At 35.3% G+C, this 20001-nt stretch overlaps 1 protein-coding gene and 1 pseudogene across 1 annotated transcript; one reads left to right on the forward strand and one right to left on the reverse strand.

Moving 5' to 3' along the window:
• Positions 1–9323: 9323 nt before the first annotated feature.
• On the forward strand, positions 9324–14195 carry LOC130716893 (uncharacterized). Its single transcript, XM_057566929.1, has 3 exons — positions 9324–11974; positions 12984–13294; positions 13514–14195. Exons 1-3 carry the CDS (start codon positions 9699–9701, stop codon positions 13879–13881), a joined length of 2955 nt encoding a protein of 984 aa, XP_057422912.1. The 5' UTR covers positions 9324–9698; the 3' UTR covers positions 13882–14195.
• Positions 14196–15511: 1316 nt separating this feature from the next.
• LOC130719863 (S-adenosyl-L-methionine:benzoic acid/salicylic acid carboxyl methyltransferase 3-like) lies at positions 15512–18780 on the reverse strand (annotated as a pseudogene).
• Positions 18781–20001: the final 1221 nt, after the last annotated feature.

Here is a 20001-nt window from a genome sequence, read left to right on the forward strand (position 1 = left end):
CTGTCCAGATACCATGATTGGTGTTTCAGTGGAGCTATCAAGGATATCTGCAACATAGATGATCTTGTCCTTAGGTACCCACTTTCTGGGTCCTCTTTTGTTAGTTACCCCAGAGGTTTTGATCACCTTGGGTGTCTCAACATAATATTTTAAAGGAATATTTACATGATATTTAGTCATAGAGAAAGATCCCTTTTTAAGAGGATGTTTAGCAAATTTAGCAGGTACAGGATCAGGCAATATGGTACCAGAGGGAACAAAGCATTCATACAAGGATTTAGCTTTAGACACAGAAGGCTCATTTCTAATTGGTTTAGAATAGCCAATGCCATGCATTCCATTTCTGCTTACGCCATAGATCATTGAAGCCATTAAGCTTCTATCTACGCTTTTAGCCAGGAATCTTTGAAAAGATTTTTCATACTTAGATTCATGCTTACTATCAGAGGCATCGCAGGCAATAACTTCTTCTAACTTAGCAATTTGATTCTTAAGCACAGAGTTAGAATTAACTAAAGCATGGTTATCATTTTTCAAATCAGATATGATTTTCTCATGTTCAGAAGGAGTTTTAGAAACAGCAGATAAGTTCTTTTTCAGCTTCTTATGCTTAGACAACAAAGAGTTATACTTATCCATGATATCAGACAAAGCATGTTTCAGTTCAGAGGTTGAGAAAGAAGCGAATACCTCATTTTCATCGTCAGAGTCTGGATCTCCTTCTGATTCTGAGTCAGAGTCAACAACTTCCTTTGACTCTGCTCCTTTGTCTTTGACAATGGCCATGAGTCCTTGGACTTCACCATCAGAGTCAACATCCTCTGACTCTGATTCATCGAATGTCACCATCAGACTCTTCTTGGTCTTGAAGTGCTTCTTTGGCTTCTTGTCTTTCTTCAACTTTGGACAATCACTTTTGTAGTGCCCAGATTCTTTGCACTAAAACATGTGACTTCCTTGATTGAAGACTTCTTCTGGCCTGAGGACTCATACTTGCCTTTTGCCTTTCCAGAGCCTTTGAACTTGCTCTGCCTGTGCTTCCAGATGCGGTTGAGTCTCTTGGAGATCAGAGTCAGCTCATCTTCATCAGAATCTTCTGATGCTTCTTCAGATTCTTCTTCTTCAGCTTGAAGAGCCTTTGACTTCTCAACCTTAGCCTTTTCAGATTTGGATTTCAAGGCTATGGACTTTTTCCTCAGATCTTGCATCTCTGAGCGTTTCAGCTCATGGCATTTCAAAATGCTGATGAGTTCTTCTAAACTCATATTCTCAACGTCTCTCGTGAGCTCTATTGAAGTCACCAAAGGCATCCAACTTTCAGGAAGACACCTGATGACCCTTATGACATGATCTTTTGTTGTGTAGCTCTTGTTGAGAGGTCGTATGCCAGCTACAAGCAATTGAAATCTGGAGAACATTTCTTCAATGGACTCATTTGGCTCCATGATGAAGGATTCATACTTTTGGATCAAAGACAATGCCTTTGATTCTTTGACTTTCTTGTTTCCTTCATGAGACATCTTCAGAGAATCAAAAATGCCTTTAGCAAACTCACGATCTGTAATCTTCTGGTACTCTTCATAGGAAATAGCACTTAGAAGAATTGCTCTTGCTTTGTGATGTTGTGAGTACAGCTTCTTTTGATCTGCAGTCATCTCTGACCTTGGGATCTTCTTGCCATCTGCATCAACTGGACGCTCATAGCCATCCACAATAATATCCCAGAGATCTGCATCGAAACCCAGAAAGAAACTTTCCAGTCTATCTTTCCAATATTCGAACCTTTGACCATCGAACATAGGAGGCTTTGCGTTGTAACCATCTCTTTGAGTTTCACTGGTGGTGGCAGCCATTGTTTTTCACACCGGCCCGGATCACTGAACACTGTTAGGTGTGGTAATCAGAACTTGCGCTCTGATACCAATTGAAGGTATGAAAAACGGTAGAAAGGGGGGGTTTGAATAACGTTTTCAGTACAAGACTTCCACCTTAAAGATTTTGGCAAATCTTTCGAGAACTTAAGTGCTAAAGATAAGAGATAGAAAAGCACACAAGGATTTTATCCTGGTTCACTTGATAAATCACTCAAGCTACTCCAGTCCACCCGTTAAGGTGATTTCTTCCTTCTTAGAATGAAGGCAATCCACTAATCAGGTAAGAGTTACAACTGCACTTGAAACCTACAAGTGACTAACAATTACACTGACTTAGCTCACACTAAGATTCACTCTCTTAGTCTTCTCTAGGATCCGATCAACCTTGATCTCCTAAAGGAACTACCACTAAGATTCACTCTCTTAGTCTTCTCTAGGATCCGATCAACCTTGATCTCCTAAAGGAACTAAACAAACTGTTTATGAAGTTCTTGTTTACAAAGAAAGTGCTTCTAAAAAGCTTATAGTAAACACAATGAATTTCAGATGAAAGAAAGCTTAGAATATTTTGAATATGTCTTGCGCGTGTGTATTGCTTCAACTTAGTTTCTTAGCCGCTTCTTTCAATCTTCAGCCTTTATATATACTCCAAGGATTAGGGTTGAGCGTTGCATGGGAAATGCTACCGTTGGAGGGCAGTTATGGAAAATCCAGCTTCTGCTGTGGCTGAGAACGTTAGGTAGGTCGTCAGGAAGGTACACTTGCTTTTGTACTTGGATAGCGACTTGACCTTTTAACCTAGGAGACTTCTGATCAGAGGAATACTTCATATTGGAACTTGTGAAGCCGGTTGATCAGAGTCAGAGGGAAAGCACAGATCCTCTGACCATTGTATCTTCTGATTCTGAACTCAGAGGGAAGAACATGGCCTTCAGAGTTTCTTGCTTCTGGACTTCAGAGTTTCCACTATTCAGCTTCTGGATCTTCAGAGTCTTCTACACCATCAGAACATCTGAACCTTCAGTGTTTCTTGGTTATCAGAACTTCTGGATCTTCAGAGCTTCTAGCGACTGAGTCCACATCAGAGTTTGTATAGCTTCAGAACTTCTGAAGCTTTTCCACTGTTCATACTGAACATGGTGAAAGCGAAAGCGTTGCTTGGTTCACTCTTTATACACAGTGCTTCTGATTTGTGTGAGATTGAGTTGAGGTCAGAGCCTGTAAATAGCACACTCAGAAAAACACGTTAGAGTACCACAATTGTTCATATCAAAAGGTTAACTTGTAATCATCAAAACATAGATTTGTACTACTAGATCAAAACTTGATCTTACAGTTGGGGGTTCTCTGTAGGAATCGAAGTGGGTGGGGGGAAGTGGCGGCTCTCACGTGGGCGTAGAGAAGGAGGGCGTCGAGGGGCTCCTAGTCGCAGATGAAGCCGATGATGAGGGTGTTCCAGACGGAGGAGGTGCTGGAAATCGATCTAGAGGGCAATCGTTGGAGCAAGGAGAAGCAGTGTATGAGAGAAAGGTTTTAAACGAACTTGAAACCTAGAAACGGCTGAGAGTAGGAGAAAAGGAAGAGTATGTATTTTGTTGAAACTGAAAATCCTTTCACAAATTTAATAAATTCCTTGAATGAATGAAAGATGTAGTGAAACTGATATGAATGAACGGCTGAGATCAAATCTGAGTGAAATAAAATAACTTTTTACAAAAATATCCATGCCCAGCTCTCATAGTCATTGGAATAAATTGTTGAAGGACTTTTTTGCCCCTAAGGCTGCAAAACTTTGCTTTTATATATATTATAGATTATAGATAGATTATAGATAGATTATAGATAGATAGATAGATAGATAGATTATAGATTATAGATTAGTAATTATAATAGTAAAAGTTGTACATATTAATATGTATTTATTAACATAATAGAAATTTAACACTAAACTTGAAACACAATGGGTTGAAGAATATAATAGAGAAGTTGATTGAAACTAATGAGTTATCCATGTCCTTAAGTAATGAAGCATATGTGAATTTGTTTCGGGTGTTCTTTGTAAATTGAAGTTTAGTTTTGTCTTTGAACCTCTTTGCATAAAAGAATTGGATATTTTGTCTTAAAGAAGTTTAAAATTTATTATGACATGGGTTGATACATTAAGGGACTAGATTATATATGTTTTGGGGGGTTCTATCTGGTGCTATACATTTTTCTCTTCGAACAAAGATTTTTAAATTGTTTAATATTTTTATTTGATCTAAGGCAATAATTTAGTGGTTAATACTTTTTTTATCTACATTCGGAGATTGTTAGTGGACAATGTTTATTTGCTTTCCCGATCTATTTTGTCGAGAGTCCAACGACCCTGTGCATTGCACCACTACATTAGATTGATTGACAGCTCATGAGTTAAATAGAGTGAACTCTATGTTGTTCCAATTTTAAGGAAAATATGTTAAAACACATATTTTGTTTCAAATAGATAAAATAAATAAATAAATTGTTCTATGTTACTATTGCAAAAAAATAAATAACAGACCAACACATATAAATATAAATAATATTTTAAATCTAATCATAAATTGATAAATTTATATGAGTAATAGAACCTGAAACAATGTCATTTACATGGAATTTAGGTGAAGCTTGCAAGTGGATTGTAAAGGGGCACAAGTTATAAAATTGAAGTGCATTCAATAAATTTATAGTATATAGAATACAAACTTTTCAAGTTCCATTCTATATTAATAATTATAATAATTGATGTCATAGTTAATCTTAATATATGACACTCATTTTTTTTATTGTACTGGTAGGATGGAATAAATAATATAAATGAGATATGCGAAAATGTTGGAATTTTTTTAAATTATAAGAATAATATATGAAACTTGATTAAAAATAATTTTAAAATATTTAAGGAAGAAATGTCAGAGATGTAGATATGAGATATGTATCATACCAAAGTATATGTTCAAATTGAAATAAATACAAACGTTATATTTTAAAAGAAAAATTGCCTTTAATTTTAATTTTAAGTATCTAATATTACAGTTTTATTGATTTAAAATTCAATTAGATTGAAATAAATGATTTAAATATCATTTACTCATAAAGCTAATGTAATTTATTGTCATTAAAAACACAATAATTAGAAATTTAATTAAATTGAAACGGAAAGAAATAATTTAAATACCATTAATCTATTTATATTTTGATTGTGTAATTGAATGAATAATTAAGGTTGGTATAACAATCTTGAGTTTAAATATCCCTTTAAAATGTCTAATCATCACAAAAAATAAAGAATTAAATTCATGAGGCAAAAAACTTTTCACTTTCATAACTCCATATAACATGTGTAATATTTACATATATTTAATATCTAAAACGATATTCATAACATTTAGTAATCATAGACCAAATAAAAAAAATCAGATTTTTATGAGTGTAAACTAAAAAAAATGATCTCTCATAAAAAATAAACAATGTCATTTTAAAATTAAAAAAAAGTTCTTAGAATGATGCTTTAGTTTGCAAGACAAAAACTTCTTATACAACGTAGAGGTGAGCGCATTTAAAACAAAGACTATATAAAACACCACTGTTCCACAGGGTTAGCTCAAGTGGTAAGAGTTATGTGACATAAGGGTTGGGTAAAATGAAGGATGAAGGTTTCAGGGTTCGAATACTGAGGAGTGACTAATTTACTAACATTACTAACAACTAACATTTGTCTATCAAAAAATAAAAACACCACTGTTCAAAATAAAAATGATAATGCAATAGTTTTCTTACACTACTTCTTATATTGTTGTAGATTTAAAACTTACAAAGGAGCAAATAAAATTTTTTCGCATTTGCAAATATAATCACTTTATTCAAAGCAACATCGGGTCATTAGTCGGCTTCCCCCAAATGACTTAAATTGATAGGTCCTCAATACCAACTTCTCAAAATAAGCTTATTATGGATGAATTATATTATGATAGACAAGATCTAACAACATAGTATGTACATCTTCTATGTAACATGACACCGGAATAAAAAAGTGTTTATGAGACGATAATGTCAACAATTAATTAAGATAAATGGGTGTTGTTTTTTTTTCTATGGTTATGGAGGAATGGAGAAAACTTTCATTTGGAGAGCATAAACAACAGCTATAAGATCAAAGGACGAAGAACTCAATATTCGCAAGCATTATTTTGAAGTTGTAGACTGAACACTCAAAGATATTAAAATATTTACTAATAATTTCAGTTTCAACCAACCTTTTGGAGGAGAAGTTGTTGTTGTGGACTGCCAATAACAACAGGAAGTTTCAACTTCATGAAAATATTGTATCATAATTAAAAAAAAATAATAATTCAAAACAAAAAGTCAAAACTAGATGAAATAAATGATGAAACAAAAGCATCAAAATCGACCTTCACTACATTTGGAAAAGGTCGAGCCCAGGCCGGAGGAAGCTCCCTAGAGGTTGGGCGCATATGGGTATTTGTTGTCACCAAAGATGGACGCGATGCAGCAGCACGTCACAACGAAAAACCTAACGAAGTGACAGGCTGGTGACGGAACATGTATTTCAATCCTCTTGAATGGAGTAACATCAACCAAGGTAAAAACAAATAACATAAAATCCTGCATATAGGTAATACAACCCGCTATATTACCAAGGTAACGCGCAAACAACAAGGGTTGTAAAACAAGACAAGTTAAAAGAATGTGGTGTGTCGTCTTATGGGAGACAAGACACCAAAGACACACTAAATCCATCACAACGCCACGACCAAACAAAAAAAAACACATTTATAAAAAAACCTTAAAAAATTCTTATACAAAATAATATATTAATACAAAAATATCTTAAAAATAACGCAAAAATAATAAAAACACAAAATAAATAAAAGTGAATATCCCCCGTGCATCGCACGGGTCAAAACTACTAGTAAATCATAAAGTAAAAGATTTTTTTTCCACCCATATCATGAAATGCTATTTATGTATATAGTTAAGCATACACATTACATAGTAGTACATGTGAAATACATGTTTCTTCAAGTTTTAGTATTAAATGAAAGGGAATGATGAAGAATAATTAAGATAAGTTAAAAAAACACACAAATTAGTAAAAGAAAAAATGTGAAAAAACAGAAATCCTTGAAGAATTTAGTTTATACATACAACATTAGAGCCTCAAATTAAACACCTCAGCGTGAAAGCTAACAAGGAAAAATTGAGTAAGAAACCGAGAAGGGTTAAGCAAGGTGAGGTAAAAGGGTAGAAACAATGGTGGTTTTAGAGAATAAAAATATCAAAGTAGGTGAGAGAACAAAGAAGAAACCATAAAATGACAAATAGGACCTTACCAAAGTAAGATATGAAAACAAATAACAAAAGAAATACATGTAGCACCGAATATCCATGGCCTCTATCTCCATATCTCATACTTCACGGGGGTTGAATGAAAGTTGCATAAAACTTAAACAGATGAGGTGTATTTATACTTGAAGATTAAGAATTGAAGAATATGGAAGGTCTCACAAATTTTGAATAAGAGGATGAATGATTAATGGCTCATAAAAAATGAAACTGATCCATATTGGTAACCGATAGTATTAATTGAGTTTGGGAAAATGAATTGGTGAAGATAAAGATGACATATTTCCATTAGTTGAAGGGAAGTTGCACTTTCAATAACAACATGTATTCAAATTTGCACTTAGAAAGATTGACATGCGATTATTATATATATTTTTTCAATTATAGAAGCTATATGTATTCTTTTCAAGAATAACATTATATTAGCATGTGTAACGTAAAAAAAAACAAAAAAATAGAGAGATTCAAAAGTTTTTTTCTTTTGAAATGGAGATTCAAAAGTTACATTATACTAAAAGTTGAATAGAAATTTGTTCAACTTCATTGTTTAAATGCTAGCATGTGTAACATAAAAAAAACAAAAAGATTGGAGAGTTTTAAAAGGTACATTATATTAAAAGTTGAATGAAAATTTATTCAACTTCATTGTTAAATGCATTTAATACTTAAAGTTCAAGTGAGCTTTATTTATATATATAGATATATATATATATATATCATAATTGTGATAAAAGTCATAAGTTTGAACAATAACACATAATTAAAAACCACTCAAAAGCAAGGTAAAAACTAAAAATAAGATCAATCATCTAAGACTTAAAGTAATAAAGCATGAACATGTATATTGAAATAATAGTTCATAGGCTCCTAGTTACGTAATAAATCATTCATTATCATCTTCTAACAATGAAGGGTGGTCGCTAGTGAATCACAATGATATATACATACCTCATTTTTTAAACATTTCATTTCCACATATTTTTGTTTTTATCTCTCTTCTCTTATTATCTATCACATCTCATACTTTCTCTTTCTAACCTTTTCTTTTCTTCCTATATTTTTCCTCATTCCACCTCTTCCACCTCAAAAAGAGGTGTGTAGGTAACATTATTGCTAGTGAAGGATGGTCACTAGAGAAAGGGGTGGTCCTTAGAGGTCCACGGTGAAAGTGCAAAATGAGTAGTGAGGTGAGGGCAGAGACAGCCCGATTTGCAATTTAAAATAAAGAATGAAGCTTCATTGTTTCAAGTTTGACCTAAAATGACTTTGAAAAGTTTAAAATGCCTATAAAAAGGTCCCCCACTAGTTTAAAATCGAGGGCTTGAGTTATTTTTCCCTTCATCCATACATCACCATTATTTCCTGTTATTTTGGTCGCTTTTCGTACCACTATAATCGCTATTATAAGGTGCAGGGTCGTGTACATACATTTTAGGGCCTTAAGCGAAAAGGTTAAATGAGCCTTTTTTTTAGAATTTTTTTTAAAAACTTAACATAAAATATTAGTTGGCTAATATTTAAAAAATATATAATTCTAATTTTTTATACTTTGATTGTTTAAAATTTATTAATGGTTAGTAACTAATTTTATTTTTTTGGGGCCTTAGTAAATTTGGGGGCCTTAAGTTGTTGCTTAATTCTTTTACAGCTTACACGACCCAAATAAGGTGCACCACTATTTCATCTCAATAAATGTCTGGGAGCCGTTTTATTACGCCGCTATAGCACGCTATTAAGTATTAACACTATCTCAATGATCCCTAACTAGTCAGCCAATTATAAGAAAGAGCAACAAATATCATATGATCGTCATATATAAAGTTTTAAACCATTTTATCTTCCAATAATTATTCATAGATCACCAAATGGTGGAGACACTAGCGAACACCTTTTTTTCCTATTTATCTCTTTCTTCAAATCACATTACATCATATATCACACTTATCACTTATTTTTCATATCATATCTTGATATCTCTCTAGTTGTCTACACCAATGGAGTGTGATGCCCATCTATATTCTTTTATCTTATCTAATAATCTTATAAAGATAAAAAAAAAAAATGCTGTAGCATTTATCGAGGTAAGACTTGATCAAATTCAGCAGTTGACTACATTGCATAAACGAGAAGAAGCTCATGAATCCACAAAAAAATCCAACCTTTGAGTTCTAGTTGCAGAAATATTCATCGCGATGATTCATCTTCCCTCTGCATCGATTCATCTCCAAAAGGTTTGAATTTGATGAAAAAACAACATTAAATCTCATCTCATTCATCAATCGCTTTCTTCAATTTTAGCTTGATCTCTCTCAATTTGCAATCCCTCTTTCTAGGGTTAGGGTTTGAGAATCGGTAGGGTTTTCTCGCTTTTCCAGGATCTCTCTTCGAATTCCCAAAATTCGACCAAAAGGGTATCTAGGGTTTAGTCAATTAACCATGCAATACAGGCGGCGCGATGAAGAGCACGCTGCACTGTCTCCGTCTCCCAAGTTGCGTGCTAAGCACCGACTCGGACCGGTCGGAGGAGCGAGTCACGACCCGCTTCGGAGGAGGCTGGATCGATCTGCGGTGCAGCAGAGGAACGTGAGCCCGATGGATAGGGTGAGGAGGGGTGGTGGTGGTAATGGGTTTGAAGGAAGGGATGGTGATTGGCATTTGGGTGCTCGAAGGAGCGGTAGGGTCCGATCCCGGTCGCCTCCTGCTGAACAAGTGAGGCAAAGGTCACATTATGATGATGGGGTTGGCCATAGAAGTTCATCTCCACTACCGCCACCGGTACCACCGCCGCCTATGGAGATGAGAACAAGATATGAGTTACCAAAAAACATGGATTACGGTGTCGATGATGATGAAAACTTGGATGCGAAATGTGTTTACCTCAACAGAGAGGACTTGATTGAAAGCAGAAATGGACAAGGTATTGTGGATCCAAAGTTTGTGCCGCGTGAAAATGAAAGAGGAGGAGGTTCATATAGGTTAATTCCAGATATGGGTGTAAGTGTAGCACCACAATATGAAGAAGCTAGTGGGCCCTTGCCTCCGCAGCCATCAAGGGGTGTGGCAGTGGGGAGATTTGAGCATGAAAGACTACATCACCGAGAATCTCTACCTATGGATAAGATACCTGTCACTGAATCCCACAGTGGGGCAGATAAAAGTGTATTTCATGGAAGGAATGTTCCGTATTCTGGCGTTTCTCCCTCTTATACAAAGGATTTTGCAGGCACTTCACACTCTAGGGGTTATGGGAGCTCCTCCGCAGAAATGTCGAGGAGTGATTTTCTGTGCATGAGAGATGATGGCGTCTGTTTACCTGCATCTTATGACATCTCAAGGAGCCGTGGAAAACTCGCAGAAGGGGTAGATTTTAGTTCACATGGTCAAAGGCCACTTATAGACACTACAAGAGGTCCTGAAATTGGGCAAAGGAATATGATATGTCACCAACATTGTGAGTTTAGTCCTCCCAGGAGTGAGCATTTGGATTACTTTAATTCCAAATTACCGGTAGGAGCAGCGCAGGATGATCATATATATCAGTATGGTGATTTACCTAGAAGGATAGCTCCTCATAGTCGATTGGACTATGAGCAAGCTGTAATGGAATATGATGAAAGAGAGTTGTCCAGACCTTACATCTCACATCCTGATTTAAATAGATCTGGTAGGAGTGAAGGTTCTTATGGCGATCCAAGAAGGGTTATTATACATGACCGCCCTTCATTTCAGGAACCGAAATATTTTGACCATCATGATATGAGAAGAACATCAATTCCTTCGATGCAAGATGAGGCCTATTTACGTTCAGGATATAATTATCATGAAAGTGGGAAAATAATACCGCAAGATTATGAAGATTCATATCTTGGTCCACCAGAGGCTGATCGCCAATCAATGTTAAGAACAGAATATGAATATCAAAGAGATAGAGGTCTAGGGGTTCAGCAAGAAAGGTTTGAAAGTTCACCTTTGTCTATACATGAATCAGAAACTACTTACAGACAATCTACCAGAATGCAGGAAATGGAACAGGATCATGGTATTCATGACCATTCAAATAGACCTATGAAAAGAAAATACAACACCCATGATAAAAAGGATGTGCATGCTTTGAGAGCAATGAGATCAAGTAAATGGGACGCAACTGAAGAATTTCAAGATTTATATGAAAGTGGAGAGTGGATAGATGATGAAGATATGAATGTGTTGTATTCATCTGATAATGTTGGGTTCAACCATAAGGTGTACAGGAAAGATAAGAATGAATTCAATGAGTTTGGGAATGAAGGAAATTTTCCTTCTGATGAGTGGACATTACCTCCAGATCGTACAGGACATGGACACAGACATCCATTTCAATATCAGAAGTATTCTGGTCAAAATGTAAAGCATCATTCAAAGTTTGGTTCTTCAAACTGGTATAAGTTTCAGCATTTTTCTAAAAGAAATGCAATTCAGAAACAGCATAAAGGTTGGAAAAAGTATCATGGTCATGATGAGATTAAGCATACAACTAATGATGAGTCATATGAAGAGGACTGGGAAAATGCTGCAGAACCTGAGCCAACTGAGGGCTCTGAGGAGTTTGAACAAATGGTACATGAAAATTTCTTATTGTACTCCAAGAAGTTGAATCTGAACCTATCTGTCCAAAAAAGGTACAAAGACCAAGGAAAAGCTGGTACTTTGTTCTGCGTCGTATGTGGTAAAAGGTTTGTTTTCTTTTCTATGATGCCATTTTATTGAATGGAGCACTTCTGTACACACATTGAGTCAGGTTTTCCTTAGTATTCAACTTACAGGTGGTCTCAAGTGTGCGTATTGTTCTTGGGATCACATCTTAGTTTCTAACAACTTTGGAATTCTAACATGTTGGTATGTGTAATTGTTGTACTTTTTAATAAGGGGGATGTGTGGGTTTTTTAATAGCACCAATCCCATGCCAATAGGGTCAAACATATGGTAAACTTGGCAACTTGCTTTGTGATGAACATGAGTTGCAGATCTTGTAGAAGTGGTGTCTGTAGGAGGCTTCAGGTGTTAGCAGAGATATATTACCTCTGTGATGTTTGAGATTAATCTGAAATTGGAATTGTATAGAGTGAGCCGTGAGGTATTGTATTAGTTTTCTTGTATGCCTTAATCTAATTAAGTTAGACAAAATCAATTACAGTTGGTTTTTTCATCATTTTTCTTTTCGGTTTGAGGGGAATTTATAGTTGACAATGCTAAGTACCTAATCTGAGGTACTTCTAGGAAGTTGATGACATGCAAGGGGTTTTGTTCGTTATTGCTTTGATGAACAGATTAGAAAGTGAACTAGAGGGCTAATTACATAGGTTGTATTTATTGATGCTATATAAAATGATTATTTTGAGACTTTCCAATAACTGTTGAGGTTTGTAATATTCTAAATATGATCTTAATTTTTTTCACTTAATCGACGTCACCTATTTAACTTCATGGTTACCGCTGAATTTTATTGTGTAATGCTTCCTCTCTTCTTTTCTCCCTTGGCTTCAAACATGAACTTCCTCAAATACATTGTAATAAAAATAGTTGAGCTTATCTTTTTAGTTTTCTTCTGTACTTCTTTTTTATTCTCAAGAGCCATACATAAGTCACCAGTAAGTTTTATTTTTTAACATGAAGTGTTATTAATTTTTTTTTTATGACTCATAACATGTTTATTTGTCCCGTTTATCTTTCTTTATTATACAGCTCCTCAAAGGAATTCATGGACACTCAGCGCTTAGTTACTCATGCTTTTATGTCCCATAAGACTGGGCTGAGAGCAAAACATTTGGCTCTTCATAAAGCAATATGTGTTATGATGGGATGGGATACTGTTGTTCCTCAAGATACAGTAACCTGGGTTCCCCAGGTCCTGCCCCATGCCGAAGCTCTGGCTCAAAAGGAGGATTTGATTCTTTGGCCTCCTATAGCTATCATCCATAACATATCGATGTATGATGACAATCCACAAAACTGGAAGGTTGTAAGCATGGAAACTATTGAAGCATTTCTAAGAGGTGAGTTTGTGTTGAGTTTCAAGATTCAAACTTAATATAATTTTTAATGAACCAAATTTACTTTTTTGTTAGTTTGATTATACACGTAATATCCATTTGAATATGCACGTTTAGCACAATAGATGTTAAATTTCTACCACGTGTTGGAATCTTCACTCATTATTTGTTGCCTAGTGAAAACTGCACATTTGGCAATGTTATTTACTTCTAAACTTGCAGGCAAAGGTTTTGTGACTGGAAGAGTCAAATTATGCTTAGGGAAGCCTGCAGACCAAAGTGTTATTTTGGTGAAGTTCTTGGGCACATTTGGTGGGCTGGGAGATGCAGAGAGGCTTCATAAATACCTTTCTGAAAATAACCGGGGGAGAGCTGAATATGAGAAGGTAAAATCTGGAAGTATCAAAAGCTCTAACATAGGAGAGACAGATCAGGGAGAGCAAGTGGAGAGTATTCTGTATGGTTATGTGGGAGTTGCAGATGACTTGGACAAACTAGATTTCAATAGTAAGAGTTGGAGTTTGGTAAAGAGCAGGAAGGAGATTGACGACCTGGAAAAGGCTCCTGTTAAAACCGATAAGAGCCGTTAGTTTCAAAATGGTGAAAGACCCTTTTAGAAATTTCATGCTCCTCTGATGCAAGAGTTAAGTATGGTCATTACATAACTTGTCTGTCCCTGTGACTATGTTATCAGATCATGTATATGGGACAGGAACTAGAACTCAATCTTTAGTCCTACTGTAAGAAATCTTTTCAGTTTCTGAATGTTTTTAACTGAATCTGACTTAATGCTGATTCAGAATCCTGTGTTATTGTATCGAGCACTATGGCCCTGTGTTAAATGTTCCTAATGAATATTCCCTTCTATCATTAAGGTTCAATCATAGTTCTCTTATTCCAACAACTCACAGTATGTTTGGTACAACATCCATAATCCACGATGAGTTAGGAAACATGCATAGCTTATTGATCATCTGTCTAATTTGGATCCTCGCCACCTAAATCTGTCTCTATCTGATATTCAAGTTGTTGATTTATATGTAACAATTTGAAGTTTTCATGGTCTATGCTCCCTCCTGTAGTCTGGTCTATTGCAAATTTTAGTCATTGGTACATCTCGTATTCATCTTAGCATAAATTTCACCAAGAATCACTGATGTTAACGTCGAAGTCTGCTCTTTTTTATATATTACTTTTAAGGTTTTGATGCATGAGTTAAGAAATGTGAAATTAATGTTCTCAATTTTTTCGAAATTGTTATTTAATTTCCTATTATGTATGGTTGTTAAACTTTCTCTGAATTTAATTATTATATCATCTTACCTTTTTTGTCTCTTTGAATTGGTAATTTAACTACGATAATGTTGGCGAAATATGATAGAACATCTATCTATATAAAACATATTTGAAGAAATTGTATACTGGGATTATTATTGATACTAGACACCGTATTTATACAAGAGAGTTGACTAAACAATAAAATCTAAACAAATTTAAACCTGATTATATACGTAATTACATAGATAAATAAATAAAGAATATTGTAACCTAATATTCTATTCTATTCTAACAATATTAATATTCTGGAAGAATTAACAAAGCATAAATTTTTTTTTGAAAAGCAACAAAGCATAAATAATACTCCCTCCGTCCCTAATTATAAGCTAAAGTTGTAAAAATCACACTTATTAAGAAAGCCTTAATTGATACATTGGTTTTCAAAAAAAATGTACAACTTTCTATGTTTACCCCTATTTATGATAACACTTTTTCATCATTGTACTACTAATGGTGGTGCTCCACTACCAATAAATGCAAGGGTGAATATGGAAAGAAATATTAACTTTTGCAAGGTTAGCTTATATTTAGTGACACAAAAAAGTCTCAATGTTAGCTTATAATTAGGGACGGAGGGAGTAGAACATAATAATATAAATTCACAAGCCAAATGAAATTCAGCAAACCACTTGGGTCTCAGGATGGTTTGTTTGGGCTGGGTAAGTCGAGAACCCAGTACCAACATCCAAGCTAAGGGTAATTGCAGGTGAGGTAAGGGTTCGAATCATGAGGATGAATAATTTATACTAATTTATTAACAACTAACATTTTCCTATAAAAAAAAAAAACCAACATCCAAGCTAATTAATTATTACAAACATTAAGCAAACAGATAACAAGTTTATTTTCTTTCTTTCTTTTAGGAACCACAATTATGCAGACAACTTGTCCCTCATTCATTTCTGGTCATTGATATGCTAAGATTAATGAATTTAATGTTGTCCTTAGTTGACGTTCGATCAATTAGGATTGCATGATAGCGGTGAAAAATCTCTTCAATGACAGCTTCTCCAAAGTGATTGACGAGTAATGGTTCGGTCACGGCCCTCATGACCTTTGGAACATTATATCCGCCAACGTTATCCAGAGATTTGGAATCGAAGGCATTCCAGCCATCATGAGCATTCCAATGTACTTCAGATAACTCCAGGCAATTAATGGTGAATGAACCTTCTTTCAGAACCTCTAGTCTCACTTCAGATGGAGATGGGTGGTAAAACACAGGTATGTTGAAAGTGTCTAGTTTCTCTTCATTAATTTTTCCCTGTGTCATATTGGGTAAAAACATGTCAACTCTCCTATAAGAAAATTTATCTTAATGTTTCAATCAATGTTTTCAAGGATCAAGCACTAAACCACTATGTCAAGTCGTCAACCTACAAAATGTATATGAACTTTTTTTATGAAAATAAATGTTTTAATTATATTAACCTTTTCTTTTTTAACATAAATATTTATATTAACCTTTTCTTTTTTTATTTGGTGATTAGGTATCAGAACCTTTGATTAATCAAAATATATGTGCATACCTCAGACACCATGTCACTAAGAGCCAAAGCCAAAAGATCCCAAATATCGCAACCATCTTTGCTATATTGCACTTCACTTGTGCTTCCTAAAAGTGTTAAAACCATTCTACCTCCTTCAACGAGCTCTTCTGCACGATACTTGAGAAATGATGTGAAATCTTTTTGAAATTCCTCATAGTAAGCCTCGAGGACGTTTGAGGGACTTGAGCGAGCCATGTAAATGTTGCCCTTGTTATTCTCTACAGCTTGAGGAACCTAATTAATCACCAATAAGCAATTATACATTTCAATCTCAAATGTGTAATAGTTTTATCACACTCCTGAGAAATTAAAGAGAAAAGGTATGAACCCATTTGGTTATACTTGGGACGTGTTTGGTTTGAGAAAATATTTGTTTGTCATTTTCTATTTTCATTTTTACATTTATAAAAATTAGAAAACATGTTTGTTTTGACTCTCTGTTTTATTTTCACTATTTTGTCGCCATGACCACTAATACCGCCATATCACTGCCACCACCGCTATTGTCACTCTGCCAACACTATTTCCGCTATCACCACCACCACTTTCAGCGTTAACGCTACCTCCATCAGCACTGTTGCAGCCACCACCACCACCACCTTCACCACCTCCATCCCACCACTGCTGCCACCACAACTTCCACTGCCTCCGACCCACCATTATCGTCGCTACGCCAGCACCACCAACCTCCACCATTACTGCTTTTTAGCTAATTGATTAGTGATGGCAACAACAATGGTGGCAGTTGTGGTGGAAGTGGCTCGTTTTAATGAAAATGAAAACGTCTTTTTAAAATTTTTTGTTTGATTATATTTTTTAAATATCAATGAAACATGTTCTTAGCTTTATTTTATGTTTTCTTTGAAAATGAAAAACATTAAATGGTCAAACTAAATAAACCCTTATTTTCCCCTTTTACATAAAAAAAAAAATTAAGGATGCTAGCATATATGGTAACATGTACAAAAAAATATGTTTAGGAAAAGTATATTATAGATATTAATAATCAACTAACATATACCCGGGATAGCCAATGAAGACTGTAAGAGGAACGGACAAAATGCAAAGTTTTTGTTGGAAAGACCCTGCCATAAAAGGAGCCTGGAACACCAGTGAAAAAGCATGGACCAGTCTCAGCTTCCATTTCATCACTTAGCTTCTCTTTGAAGTTGTCAAGGTATGCTGTTGAAATCATTCTCGGGAAGATCATTCATGAAGAACTGGTATTCAGGAGACTCGTGCTTCATTTCTAGGCAAAGATTCTCCACGGTTTTGATGATTTCAGATATCACCATGAAAGTGTTTGGTCCAGAAGAGCAACCCAAGTCTGCAATTGATAAAATTCTCGGGACTTTCTTGCTGTAGAGGCTGGTTTTGGCTTCCTCTCTCAATGCCTTTGTTAATGAAATAGCCTTTTGCTGCATACCATTCATTCACACCAACAACAAACATATTATAAAGGAAACTGAATCAATGGTATAGATCGAAGTAATGAAAAATATAAAAGAAAATGAAGTGTCATTGAGATGTCTGTAATTAGATGTGTAAATAAAAATTGATAAAAAAAGTTTGGTTTTACTAGTATATAAACTTTCTTTGTATGATTTTCGTATTATCAATATGAGATTCTTAATTAACCTTGCTAATTATACATTTGTGGTAATATAGATGAGCTAGCGTGCAATTGATTCAACGATTTTTATTATTAATTTTTTTTCGATGATTTTACCTGTTATGATACAATGATACAATTAATTAATATTCATTGATGATATATAATTTGTACCTGAAGTAAGGAGTTTTGGGCATAGCTTGTTTCTCCAGTGCCTCCAATCATGTGCAATATTTGTGTTGTGCCCCATCCATTCTTGTTTCTCTTTTCTCCCTTTCACTCTTTCTCTAAACTTTATTTCTATGTTTATGCTTTGATCAATTAACCACTATCACTCCTCTACATATATAGATATATGGATGTGTTGATCTTTTTCTTGAAAAATTGTTTTCTTTTCTTTTTAAAATCACGTGAATTAAAATAATTATAACTTAATCCTCATATTGGTCCCTATGTTTGTCTTGCAATCTGAGGTAGGTCTTTCCCCGAATTGTTTTTAGCAAAAGGTCCTCAAATTATAGATTTAGAATTGTGGCTAATTTTGGGGTAATTTGAGTTCTTAATTTAATTTAATTTTCTGATGTGTAATTTTTTATTTTTTTTAATTCCACGTAAGCCTCATTAATACAGTCAGCAGAACATGTCATCACTAATCAAAGCTCCGACCTCTGGTGAGGACTAAGTAGAAATGTTGTGCAAACGTGAGGACCTTTTGCTAAAATTATTCCGGAAAGTAACTTACATCAGACGACGAGACAAACACAAAGATCAATTTGAGGATTAAACAAATAATTATTACTGAACAGAATACAAGTTTCATATTATTATAAAAATTTGAATCAACCAACACCACCCTGCAAAAAAAAAAAGGTGGTGCCCTAATTAATTAGAACACAAATGATACTCCTACAAAGTCATCTACATACAAATAAATCTAGTTATCCGCGTGAAAATGCAAGTTGGAAAGTTTCCCTGGCAACTTACCTCATATTTAATGTTTTCTTCCTAATAATTGGGGTTTTTTTTAATGATTATGTTCAGCCTGTAAAAATTTGAAGGAAATCAATTCTGTGTCTATTATTGATGAATAAACCTCTATTTATACAAATACAAAGTTGACTAATAATAAAGGCTAAATCCTAATTACATGCATAATTACAGAATAATAAATGTAAGAATATTCTATTCTATCACACCCCCGCAGTCGAAGCGGGAGGTTCACCGACGCTGAGACTGGAACGAAAATCATCAAAGAGGACCCGAGGAAGGCCCTTAGTAAAAATGTCTGCAATCTGATGACGGGAAGGGACATGAAGGATGCGAGCCTGGCCACGCGCGACCTTTTCCCGAACAAAGTGGATATCCATCTCTATATGTTTGGTACGCTGATGGTGCACTGGATTTCCAGAGAGGTAGATGGCACTAACATTGTCACAGTGGACCAATGTTGCCTGAGAAAGAGGAAAATGAAGCTCGAGAAGTAAATTGCGGATCCAACAGGACTCGGAGACAACATTAGCAACATCCCTGTATTCAGCTTCAGCACTAGAGCGAGAGAGGGTGGGTTGCCGCTTAGACGACCAAGAAATAAGATTGTCACCGAGGAAAACACAGTAGCCAGAAGTAGAGCGTCTGGTGTCAGGACATCCCCCCAGTCAACATCCGTATAAGAAACCAATTTCGCAATAGGGGAGGGATACAAGTGAAGACCATAAGTCAGAGTGCCACGAACATAGCGTAAGATACGCTTGAGAGCAAGCATATGCTCGGTGTGGGGAGCATGCATGTGCAAGCACACCTGCTGAACAGCATAGGAAATGTCAGGACGAGTGAAGGTGAGGTACTGTAAGGCACCAGCAAGACTCCGATACAAAGTGGCATCCTCACAAGGAGTCCCAGAAGAAGAACTGAGCTTCTGCTTGATGTCAACCGGAGTAGCAGAAGGGTTGCACGACGCCATGCCGGCGCGGGCAATGATCTCACTAGCATAAGTGCTCTGACTGAGGAAAAGGCCACCGGCATGCCGAGTGACAGCGATGCCAAGGAAATAACTCAGAGGACCCAGATCCTTCATAGAAAATTCTGATGCAAGAAGTGTCATAAAAGATTTGCGGAGAGCATGAGAAGAAGCAATGAGGATGATGTCATCAACATATAGCAGAATATAGGCAATGTCAGTACCCCGCCTGAAGATAAAAAGGGAATGATCT

The sequence above is a fragment of the Lotus japonicus genome, chromosome 5, assembly GCF_012489685.1.
Source record: "Lotus japonicus ecotype B-129 chromosome 5, LjGifu_v1.2".
Taxonomy (NCBI): domain Eukaryota; kingdom Viridiplantae; phylum Streptophyta; class Magnoliopsida; order Fabales; family Fabaceae; genus Lotus; species Lotus japonicus.